The 12592-nt window shown below is 50.0% G+C and overlaps 1 protein-coding gene across 13 annotated transcripts in view; it reads left to right on the forward strand.

Moving 5' to 3' along the window:
* akap13a (A-kinase anchoring protein 13a) overlaps positions 1–12592 on the forward strand; it is a 77348-nt gene that overhangs the window by 25918 nt on the left and 38838 nt on the right. For all 13 annotated transcript variants that reach the window (XM_078085211.1, XM_078085214.1, XM_078085215.1 and 10 more), the window contains 4 exons: positions 128–311; positions 1567–1750; positions 2026–3961; positions 5065–5150. In XM_078085211.1, coding sequence (XP_077941337.1) covers positions 128–311; positions 1567–1750; positions 2026–3961; positions 5065–5150 — 2390 coding nt within the window. The remainder of the gene's footprint in view (positions 1–127; positions 312–1566; positions 1751–2025; positions 3962–5064; positions 5151–12592) is intronic.

Consider the following 12592-nt stretch of genomic DNA (forward strand, 5'->3'; position numbering starts at 1 on the left):
CGAGGTGTTTCCGAGCTGCAGCGACTGACGGCATGTCAGCGACATGTGTTCTTGCGTGTTCAATTTACTGTGCCTCCGAACGTTTCTATTCATGTGCTGCATCTCCCGACCTCCTTCTCTTCCCCAGACCTGAATCCTCAAGAGACTCTGCTGCACTTTTCAGCGCGTCGAGGTCTCCTTCGGGTGACACGCTTCTTACTGCAGCAGGCAGGAGCAGGGGAAGCACTGCGATTGGCCAACAGACAAGGCCACACCCCCTCCAACATCGCAGCCCTGCGTGGACACGAGCGCCTGCACGAGCTCCTCACCCAGTAAGCGCTGTTGTTTATTTGTTTATGGCAGGCGCAAGTATCAAAAGAGCTTTCAAGTTTCAGCATTGAAAAGCAATAAGAGCAGAGGCGAAGAATGAACAATAGACAACGCTGTGATCTTAAATCTCTGCCTCCCAAACCGATGTCTCATGTCAACATATATCACACGGCAGATGTTCCTCCAGGCCTTTTAAGAGGAACCATGTTTATGTCTTGCATCACAGGAAAAAAAAAGTGTCCAAAGGGCTGCGGCCATCTGAGGACAAACTGACAGAGTTGTTTATTAATCAACAGATCTGTTCCTGAGAATCACACGGAAGCTTCGCTTAAAGAAAAAGAATCTCAGTAAACTGAGACCCAACACGAGGTGCCAGAAACCACTGAGCGTTGATGGTAGCTGCTCTCTGCAGCATCTCGCTCTGTGTAACGTTACTTTAATTCACACAATCCACGGTGCAGCCTTTTTTTCGAAAGTGACTTCTGAGGTCAGATTCCTCTCAACCTTTTCTAGTGACACATTAAACTGTGGGGGGAAAAGGGGGAGAAGAAAATACAGCTTCTTAGTAAATGGACTGAGATGCAGCTTAAAGTGGAAATGGATCCCTTTTCCCCCCTTAAAGCACTTATCTGCCACAAAATAGTTTTCACTTAACTCAAAATGAAGACGGCACAAGCTGAAAGGCGACAAGCACTAAGCGGGCGCGGCTCATTGTGGTCGGGCCTTTCAGGTGCTTCACGGCGCCCTGCTCCCTCTTTCTGTGTTTCACTGAATATGTTTCCTCCTCATGAGAAGTGAAGTCACTGACAGCCCGGCTGGTGACCTCAGCTCAAGCAGTCCACCCAGGATTACGCAAACAGATCTGCCCGACTGGGAGGTGTCTCCCTTTTACAACATGGCCTTTATGGAGAAAAACACACACACACACACACACACACACACACACACACACTGCACATACTTTCACCTTCAAACCCTCAGAGCTAATGCAGCAAGGGGAGTGTTTTGTTTTTTTGTTCTCGGAAAGCTCACGGAGCAGGGGTGGTCCTCATGTTGGGTAGTGCAGGGTGTGTGTCCCTACGAGGAAGGAAACAAACAGTTTTTGGTTTGACTGCACTCAAAGCCTGCAACGTCTTTAACTCGCACCCGTCTCCATAGGTTGATCGCTCTCGTGCTACTGTGACACCGACCGGTGGGCTTTCCCAAAGCGGGGAGGTCGACACCACTCGGGCTGATCTGAGTGTTTATTTCGCGCAGGGCCGAGACGGACAAAGGGGCCGAGGCCGGCCAGCTGGTGTCCACGGACGCCCGGCTCGTCTGCCACCTCCCCGGGCTGAACACGCACACGCTGACGCTGAGCAACCGGCCCGGTCACGACCCCCCGACCCTCCGGAGGAGCGTGGAGCAGCTGCTGCACCTGATCTGCCATCTCCGTGCCAAGGTGGGTCACGCCACGCTGCCCTTTTTAAATCTTCACGTTGGCTCTATCCAGGAGCTCTGCTGAACCACCGAACTGCTGGATTGTTTGTCTTTTCACTGCCCTGTTTTTCTTTTTTCTAACCTTCAAGCTTAGTTTGTATAACCGGCGGAACACCTTGTGCAATCACAGAGTTGGCGATTGATAAGAAACCACACAGCAGCTCTGCTGGTTTTCTCTCACGGGGGAAAAGAAGCTAACGTTGATCGACCTCCTCCTCTTCCTCCTGTATTCCGCAGGGAGTTTCTGCGCTGGAGCTGAAGTTTGAGTCTCTGCACACAGCTGCCGAATGTTGTGATGGGGCAGAAACGGAGATAACGCGTCTGGAGCGGCCACAGCTGCCTGCCACGCCGTCAGACTGCTCGGATACAACAAGAGGGGGGAGCTGGGTGGACAACTGCTCCGTGGAAAGCCGCCCCGGCGTGGATTGTGGACATGGTGGGACTGAGGAGGCGGCGAGGGACTGGAGTTTGTCAGTGAGCGCTCCGGGGTCAGAAGTGCGGCTCCGGGAGCATGGCCTCGGCCCCCCAGCGGACTGTGTGTTCCTCGGCACAAACACTGGGAGAGATTGCTACCAGACGGAGCAAGAGGCAAGGGAGCAGCCCGCTGTCTCCACGCCGAGCGTGAGCCCGTGTGACGAGGCCGAGGGAGCGCAGAGCGGGGAGGAAGGGGCCCGCCCCACCGTCGGAATCCCGCCGCCGTCAAGCGGTGATAAGCGGGCAGAGGAAACTAGAGAGGCGGTGATCCGGGAAGGACAGGACGCTGCTGAAGGAGAGGACGGACCAGAGCAGGAAGCAGAGGAGGACGGCACGGCTACAAGGAGGGAGGAGGCGACTCGCTCTGACTCAACCGATCCAATAAAGCCCTGTGGGGACACAAAGGCGTCGGCCATGGGCCAGTCGGCGTCATCAGACGGCTCAGAGGGATCTGACACCTCTGATTGTGAAATGAAGGAGTGCCCTCACGAAGGAGGGACTTGCGGGAGACTTAGTCAAGCGCATTGTGAGGGATTCGCTTTCAAAGAGGGGGAGGCAGAGAAGGAGGGGTTAACGGAGTCTGTGGCAGACCCGGGGGGCCTCCCTGACCCACCTCCGATGGACTGCGGTGATGTAACCGCGCAGCCTGAATCTGCTGTTCCACGTCTCCTGATAGACCGCCCCCACCAGGGGGAACCTCCGCCAGACATAAACAGCCTGGAACAAAACCAGGAAACAGCTGGCGGGGATTACGCTATAGAGCAGCCGCAGGGCTCGGCTCCAGAAACTGGGAGCTGCACTGTTGAGGAGATAGAAGGTGAAGACGCTGCCCAACCTAAACCTGAACCCGGATCCACACGCTGTATCCATAACACCGGGCCCATGGAGGAACCCGGCCCCGCGGCAAACAGCCCGACTGCCGGTAACCCCACGGGGGATCCATCACTGGGAATGGCGCCCTGCTCCGGTGATCACGCTCCGGGGACGACCGACAGCCTCTGCAGCGACGACAATGACAGTTTCCAGTCGGCCGGAAGTTCCGCGGCAGATTTGTTTCAGCCAACTCTGGACCACCATTGTACGGAAGATCAGGAAATTGCTCGAACCGCGACCGCAGATCTGTCCTCGACGGGGTTGCCTGCCGAGGAACCGGTTGATTCACAACATAGGGAGAGCCGCGAAAGCCCCCCCGCCGCCACTGCACCCACAGTGACAGAGACTGGTGCTGAGCCCGAATCCCAACCCTGTTCTAGCCATGACGCAATGGAGGCTTCAGATCCAGAGGGGACCAGGGAGGAACTCAACCCAGAACTTCCCGAAGGAGATCTGTCGCCGGTGAGCGGGGACACGTGGGACTCTAATCTGAACACGGATACGGAGGGCTCGGCATCAGAGGTCCCCAGCGGGATTTTACCAGAACCCGGGCCGCCAGATGGGGCTGTGAATAGTGACGTTGAAGAAGGCCAGTCAACAGAGACCCGAGACCAATCAGCGCCGGCCTCGGCTGAAGAGAGTGTCAGCGCACGACCCGAGCAGGGTGATTCTGAGATGACAGCGGACGAGAGGTCGCGCTGTGACGATCGGATCGCCTCGGAAGATGAACCGCCTTCTCCTCGCACTGAGAGCGAGGAGAAGGAAAACCCGGAGACTCCCGACGCCGCGGAAGGAGCATCGCAAGGCCCCGCCGGTGCCGCTCAAGGTGAGCTAACGCTGATTTATTTCAGTCGCAGTTCCGGTTTGTTCTAGTCGCACCCTCTCGCATTCATCACACGACCAATATGTTTGTCAAAGTCGTATTCTTAAACAAATATACTTAATCAAACCCAGTCCTCATCTGGTGATTAATGGCGATGGCAGAATGCGGTGTAGCGCCCCGTTCTAGGGCTTTTTGTCCGACATCCTGTTGTGATACATTGCTGCTGTGAACACATGCTTTGCTGAGGCTTTTCTACAGTTTCAGCGCTAATTGTCTTTCTAATGGGGATTAAGCTGGGTAATACTTGCGGGTTTCAGTTTTTAATTAAAGAAGAGCCGTTCTTTCAAACTCTTTAGCACAATACTGTTACTGGGATGAATTACCAGATGTCACGTGACGAGGAAGCTGGTTTATATCTTTGATACCTCGGGCCACAACATTTCCCTTTTTATATTCATAAGTTCCCCGTTAGCTGTGAGCTCGTGCTCGTACTGACTGTATGTCAGTAAACACAGTCACATAACCGGGGCATGTGAGCCAAGTCTCGGTCAGTCAGGAGGCCGGCTTCTCTTTTACAAAAGCAGGAAGTGAGGCCGACGAGAGTCGCTCCGAGTGAACTTCCAGCACTCCTCTGCCGGCGATTCTCTCTTAGCAGGCATAATTGTGCCGGATTCCAATAGAGAGAGGTGTCACACTGGAACTGGAGGTGTCATCATGAAGGTGGTTTTATACGTTTACAGAACAGTGGCAGCATCATAGTTACGAAAAAAGAGTAAATATTCAATACTCAAAAACACAAGAAAGGAGAGCGTTCATCGAGTTGTGTTCCAAGATAGATATACACTTCCATCAATAGGATCTTTGGCTTGATTTGGAATGATTAATCAAGACATTTTACAGATACAAGCACATATTCCCTTCTACACACCTGATAAAATACATGAAATAGATAAATAAAGATATTTTTCAAAATAAATGGTATTTTTAATGATGCATAAAACCAAAAGACTTCCTCGATTGTACACAGTTCACTCCTCAGTGCTCACTCGTTCACTCTAAGCCCGGCTATTGATCCCTGCATTCGGTTGTTTTGTGCGTTTCCACAGAGCTGGAAGCCATCATGCCTGGAGGAACAGTAATTGGCGTACCGGAGGACGAAAATGTCCCCCCAGAGGAAACGGACGTCTCCATGGTAAGTCTCCATTGTTGTCGTGTGATATCTTTGCTCTGCCACTGGGTTGGTTTGATCAGGACGAGTCATTGTTTGCATAACTTTTTGGAACACCTTAAGTAACCTTTGGAACGCCGCTTTGTTGCCAGTTTGCTCACAACATTGAACTGGCAACACCTTTTACGTAGCATTTTACGAGACCAGGGGTAAAACCTGTGCGTACGTACGTATATAACAGATAACTCTCCAGTCTGTAAAAGCCATGCCTTTATTGATTTAACGCAAAGTCCAACTTCCAAGTCTTTATCTTCGGAATTTTATGACAAATGTGCCGAAAATCAATGCATCATTCTCTACAGTATGCTCAGGTCATTGTTTTTCTGCTTGCTTAGAATTACCATTGGTAACTAAATATTTAGTTATAGCCAGAACCGCAAAACATCTCCACAAGTACGCACCATTTCTTGGAGGGTTACAGCAGCTAGAGTCTAGCAGAGATCCGTGCTGACACGGCCTGGAACGTTCCTCCCCACTGAGCGAATAATTGGAGACTTGCAGCCCGTTGTTTTGTGTGATTTTCGGTTCGGGCTGTCACTCATCCAGAAATGCATCACGTGTCAGAGTGCCTATGAAGGAGCGCCCCGGCTCATGCTGCCGGAGCCATGTCCCGCTGCTCACTTGGTGTCCCTCCATCCGCTGAGCACCCGGACGCTGCGTTCACTCCACGAGGCTTTACTCCGAAATGTTGCTGACTGACGGATTCCTCGGCAGCCATAGACTGGATGGGCTCCGCTTATTCCTGGGTTGCGGTTTGGGTCGGCGAGCTTGTTTTAAGCGCCAGATGTTTTGACTGCGAGAGGATAGACACCCGCTGTGCAGCACGCGGGGGTCGCCAGCAGAGGGCGATGTAGCCTCAATGGCATGGTGGGTGCTCTCCCACCTCCCTTTGGCCAGAGAGACAAGTTAACGACCTGCCATTTGATTCCTGTTGAAATGTCTCGCTTCCGTGATGAGCAGGCAGTTTGGAGTCTGGCTGGTGTTGAACAAACTGCAGTTGCTAAGTGGCCAGTTCACTCACTTAAGTCTGCAGGGTAAATAGAAAGAGAGGATTCCACTGCAGACAACAGCAGAGCAAAAGGCAGACTGAATAACACAATGCAAATGACGACGTTATTTTAAAAGAGGCGCTTCGAGCTTTTTGACCACGTCAGGTGATTTAGCGCCGGTTAATGCAGCATGTATGCTTTAGAAACGCCACCTGTAGCTAGTGATCCTGCATAAGCACCTAATCCAAGTTCCCGGTGCTCTCACAGCATGGCCTCCATCAGCCCAGTGATGTCATAGCAGCACCTACTGGAAGAGTCAACAGATCACAATATGGAGCAGCTCCTTAATTCTGGAGACTGGAGAGATTTTCGTGCTTGCTTTCCTTTACTTGCTACCCTCACTTTTTTTGTATCTCCCAGCGAAGATGGATAAGATAAGCAGGCATGTCAGATTAATGGTGAAACCTTTCAGAACAGTGTAAAAAAACAAATACTGCCACGGTTTACGTCAAATTGTCTTTGTTGGAGAAACCAGAAAAGCATGGTTTTCTACAGCCTACTTTTAGCAGTCTTACAGTTACTTTAGATACAGCAATATAGCTCCCCAGCTGTAGACTTAACGTGTTCCCGTGTGCCGTTTACCGGTCTTTATCATTTAAATCCAGCGAGTGTCAGTTTTTAACCAACGTTTATATTCTCCGCGCGGCGCTGTTGTCCGTTTAGTCCCAAACCGACGGCCCGCGGTGTCCTGGTGCTCCGTGCAGGGCGAGACGGGACTCACACCTTCTGTGCTGCCGTGGGGAATCCACCACGCTGTTAACATCGGTGAGTCATCACCAGCCTCAATATCCTCCAGGAGGTGCTCAACCACAGTCTCATCCTCCAGCTACATTTTGGAGGTTAATTATTCCTTTTAGACTATATCTTATATGCCAGTTTAGTCCTAATGACTCTAATAATAATAGTCCTAATAATTACATTTTGATAAACGTACGCGTTTAAGCAACCTTAACCCCCCCCTTGCTGTGTCCGTCTTTGAATACATCAGCCTTGGTGAGTCACTGCCCCATTCTGCCTCAGTCCGTTGTGGGCACATGCAAGCAAGCACTGCCATATCTATCATTTGAGAGAGGTGCAAATCACACCCAGAGGGCGCCTCACGGGGGGCTGGCCTCCTTCTAATCCAGCCCCAGCATGATGGGGGGAGGGAGGGTCTGAATCTCAACAGCGTGAAATCCAATGTCTCCATCGCATTAAGTGATAAGTAATAATGCCCCATTGTTGTCTGCCACACTTAACAATGTACTGCTTTGGCTGAGGGGGAGGGAGGTAGGAAGAGAGAGGGAAGGAGAGAGAGAGAGAAAAGAGGGAGGGAAGAGGAGAAGGGGGGAGTGGAGTTGAGTTGAGCTGGAGGTGGAGGGCTGCCACAGTGGCCAGATGTGAAGCTCCACAGCAGACGGCTTCGGCTCTCCTCGACACAGAGCTCCAGCAGGATAGTTTTTCTTTTCTTCCGCCGTTCTCCTCAATCTGCTCTGGATATATTCTAAGGGGGGAAAAATGTACGAGCGCCACAAGCGGAGGTACAGCCTCCGTGCCAAAGGGGAGAGAGCCGTGGACGTGGTTTTGATCAAGGTAGGCCAGCCCGTCTACACTCTGGAAAAAGTTGCTCGCTGACTGCGCGAGTAATAACGGCCGATTTGAAAACGCAGTTTGTTGAGTGCTCGAAACAGATAATTACTGCTGATGGTGAACCAATAAAAGCAGGACTGAAATCATAAAAGTAGCTCTTAAAAAAAAAGGGTCAGTGATAATTAGATACACTGTTTGCATTTTGAAGGCCGGCTCTCACTTATTCTTAAATGCTGCCCAGATGGGCGGCGGCATCACATCCGTCACAAAGTGCCCCAACATTTTTTTAGTTTCTTTCCCGAACCTGGACTCATCCGACCAGAGATGTTCTGACGGTATGTTCCTGGGAGATGATAACACGGCTGTTGATATTGGCCCTGCAGACACACAGTGCTGATTATCTCGGGCGGAGGGCGGCTCTTCTGAATGCAGATGCGTCGCTCTGTCCGGCCCCCGACAAATAACCACGTGAAACTTAATGTTTCCCGGGCAGTTTAAGGTCTCTAAGGGTCAGTCCGGTGCTGGAAACCCCAATGCAGAACAGAAAGTCCACTGATGTCTGGTCACCCTGCAGAGCTGGGACATCTAACTGCCCCTGAGGTGCTGCTACTGTGCCGCAAAGGTCAGCTGTCAATCCAGTTGAGCTGGATGTTCTTTGACATCTTTCTAATTAGGATCTCTAGTGCACCATGAGGTGGTATTTAAAGGCCGGAGGGCTCCACACGCGTAGAACCCTTCAGGACGTTTTTCCCACCAGGCCACTTTCATGAAGTCGGACAGCGGCCGGTCCCGTTGGTTGTTGGTAAACGGGTTTGTGGTTTTCATCATACGAAGTGGCCTTCCAGCAGAAGCACAGCCCCTCCCCTTTCCTGTTTCCCCACAGGAAGTTATTTCAGAAAGAAATAGATATGTTCGGTGGTTATCAACGAGAGAGGAAACCTTTTTTGATCATGTTTGAGTTGTGGCATGAATTACACGTATGATGTTTGGCAATTTAAAAGATTATTTTGCAAGTCGGAGAGTACCAATTAGTGGACTACATCTCTTGTCTCGTCCTGCATGTGTGTTTTCAGGGCCGGATTTAGTGACTTTGGGTGTCCCAGCCAACGCTGTCCTGCCTGACGATACATCATTTAACTATTAGTAGTAGTAACTAATGACTGAGTAGAACTATTTGTTATTTAATTGAAGCTCCAGTAAAAATAATTTGTTCAAATGACTTCAACTGAAGAGTGAAAGAGCGGCATTACTTTTGTTTGAATGTTTTTTCGCTGAATATTCGGCAAAGTAACCGGCCCGTCAGGTAAATGTAGTGCTACAAATGTGTCCCCTGAGGTAGAAGTACAAAGTGAGAAGTAGGCTATTGAGCTGAGGCGCTTTGTGACCTTTTGTTTGTGGTTCCAGGGTATAACGAGTGAGAATAGGAACATAAAAAGAGCTTTTGTAGTTGGGAACCTCCAAGTGGCTCAACGTTTCTACCGGTAAAGTTTGCTGTTTTTTCCACCAGGGAGGAGTGTAGTGTGTTCCACGCTGGCTCTGACAGAGTATTGGGTGTGTGACACCCGGTGCTTTTTTTAAGGGAGAACAGCGCTGTCAGAAACGATTGGTTACGGTTGGGTATTGACCTCCAGCAGTCAGGCCAGCCTGTTGGTCTGGGTTTGAGACCCCATTAAATGCGGTCACCGGTACCTCTCGGCCGCACACTGAAGCTGCTCGACTTTCTCCTGTCCACATTTAATCCAAAACGTGCAAAACTGAACAGGCTCCTTCCCTTTTTACTCAGATAGGAAGCTGACAACTCAAAACGAAAACTGTTTCCTATTGCGTGAGTGTTAAACCAACAGCCATGACTGGAGGCCGGGCTATAAAGTACAATGCATGAACTAAATGATGACCCTGAACAACAGTACGGCTCATGGACCAGAGCGGAAAGTACCAAGGGGAAAACGTCCACGAGGGGATTGCTCTGGTGTGTGCAACACCCCTATTTAGTCCGTTATCACTTTCTAAACTTGTACCTGATGTCAGCTCTTCTCTTCACCGGAGCGTGTGTGTGTTTGTGTGCGTGTGAAAGAAAAGTGAGCGGGCGATACGAGGGTGGGAAATTAGGCAGCGGCGGGCTAACGGTTTCCTCTGGCCTCAGATGGAAACAGGCATCTGGCCAAATGACTTCATACGGGCCAGCGTTTCACATCGCAGCATCTCCGCTGGCCGGGAGTCAGCGAACACATCATCGCTACAGTCGCTGTCAATGGGCCTTTTATACTGAGCAGTGTGGTACACACGGCGTCTTCTAGCATTCCAGATGATGTTCTGATGCCGGAGTGATTGTTCGCGTTCTCAAACGGCCACATCCTCTGACTCGTGACACGTTGGCTTGTAATAATAGGGGTGATGATACCACTGCCCATCTCCGAGGAAATAATTGAGTATCCGAGTGGTTCGAAAATCCTTCGGTTCCACTTGTGCGCCGTAATGTCCCCGAGCTGACCTCTGACATCTCTGCGAAGGGAGGTTCGACGGTAGGATTTCAATTGGTTCTAGAATATTAAAATATAAAAACCCCTTGAAACTAATCCCGTGTAGCAGCTGCGTTTATCATCGGACAGATGGTGAGAATTAGCTTTTCTTCCCCTTTTGAAGTGCTTGGCGAGTTGAAGTCTGTGCAGTTCCAAAGTGCCACTGAGAAGAGCCTCGCCGGCCGTCCCCACAGTGTGTGTGTGCAGAAAGTACAAAGGCACAGAAAAAGATCCTATGATTGAATTTGGACAATCCTTTTTCTTTTTCAGGCCCCCCTTTCCAGAATAAAGGAAACACATGTATATAAACTCTTTCATTGTCCCTTAGGGCATGTGCCCTCTCTGAGGTGCATGTGCTTCACATTGCATTGTTTCCTAATAGTTCTGTTCTTTCTGTGATCAGTGCCAAAGCCCACTGAAGCGGTTCTGCTGGCTCGCTGCGCGTAAACCGTCTATTAAAACACTTGAAGCTGCCGTTTCCTTTACTTTGGCTTTGACCCCTGTTTTTTTTTTAATTGAGACCCTTTTAATCGTTTTGAGGTTGCGCTGCCACCGCTCTACTGGGAGGTCAAGCCATGTTGCCCTTTGTAATTTGTTACAATCACTGGCAATCATTTCACATCTGAGCGGAACCTGTGCGCACGTTTCTGTGTGTGCGCGGATGTTTGTGTGTGCCGGCGCCCTCTGTGACCAACTAATCTTTCCCCGTCAGCGGGTTCGTTCCCTCTCAGCAGGCTCTGTTTGATATTTGAACACAGCTGTGAGAAAAGAAAGCCTGTGTGTGTGTGCGCCACTGCGTGCGGGCGCACGCATGTGTGTGTGTGTGTGTAAAATTTAAGGAATGAAACAAAAGCGTTTGCAATAAGTGCCCATGCATGCACCCCTGTTGGCTGATGGAGGCGCAAGTCGACAATGCCAGTTGGTGTGTAAGTGCCTGTCTGTGTTGGTAGGAATGCCAAAGCGTAATGATGGGTGTAACAGTGGGTACTTTGACACACACCCACACACACACTCTCACGCCACTCCCAGGCCTGGACAACAGAGCTCTGTGTTCCTCGTGGTCCCAGCAGGCTTCTCAATAGTGTGCTCTGGGACAGTTGAGGGTTAGTTGTTTAGAAATTGAGCTCCGCCCCCCTCCCTCTCCCCTAAAGCATTCTGGGAGGGTTGACCTTGCTTGTTGGTTGGACTCCCTCATCCTTCTCTGTCAAGGTTCTTAATTTGTTTTTTAGCCTTTCTGTTATGCATCCGTCTCTGTTTGCCATTCCACCCGATGACCGCGGCGCGTGTGCTCCCGTTTTGTTATGGAAGCTGGTTGCTACGCATCTACATCATCTAAAAACATGAGGGCCGGCATGGCTTTGTAACAAAAAAATAAAATAAATTAACAAAGTGCAGAAAAGCAAGGAAAAGCCCTGCTCAGGTAGACATCAATCCAGTATATCTTTAGAGATGGTAGTTGCCTGCTGCTATTGTGGGGCCCTGAGACCAGTATACTGCACCATTAAAAGATTGAACATGTGAATTTGCCAAAGATGTAGTTTAAAGATGTAGCGTACCCCATCCAAGCTGCACTGTTTTGTGTTATATCATGTGGAGACCATGAGCTCTGAGGAAAGTGGCACAGGCATTTGTTACATTTCATTCTGAATAAACTTTACAGGTAATTGAACAGTTGACACAATTATTGTAATAAGTGTCCAGAACGTATTAAAACAAATAAACACAAGGAGTTGTTATTGCACTTAGTTGTTTGTATGAATTGATCACAATGAGTTTTGGACTTCTTTTCTTCAGGCTTTATTTTTCATTACCTGCCACCAGCTGCTCGCAGTACTATCATCAGTAACTAACATTCACACACCTTAGTCACAGCTATGGGAGCATTTTTGCTTTTCGGGTTAGGGGTCTTTCCCAAGAACACATCCAACCACAGCCGGGGGTTGAATTAAAGTACGACCCTGCCATCCCCTGATCCACAATCACCCGTGTGTGCGTTAGAGGTGCTCATAAGTACGCCAGGCTCGCTGTTTCTATATTCTATATAATATAGATCCATTTCTTAGTCCGACTCCTCCACCGGAACCAGGAGCCAAAAGCCTTTTTCCTCTAACCGATCTAGTAAAAGCTTCAGGATCCGTAGAACGGCTTCAAGGAGAACATGTATCATCTGCGTGGTGGTGAAACTGAAACTGAGAAGTGACTTGTTAAGGCATCTTTTGTTGTCTTTCCTCTCAGACTGAATGTCGTGGCCGTCTGGAGGCTCCTTTTG

Source organism: Gasterosteus aculeatus, chromosome 12 (assembly GCF_964276395.1).
Source record: "Gasterosteus aculeatus chromosome 12, fGasAcu3.hap1.1, whole genome shotgun sequence".
NCBI lineage: Eukaryota > Metazoa > Chordata > Actinopteri > Perciformes > Gasterosteidae > Gasterosteus > Gasterosteus aculeatus.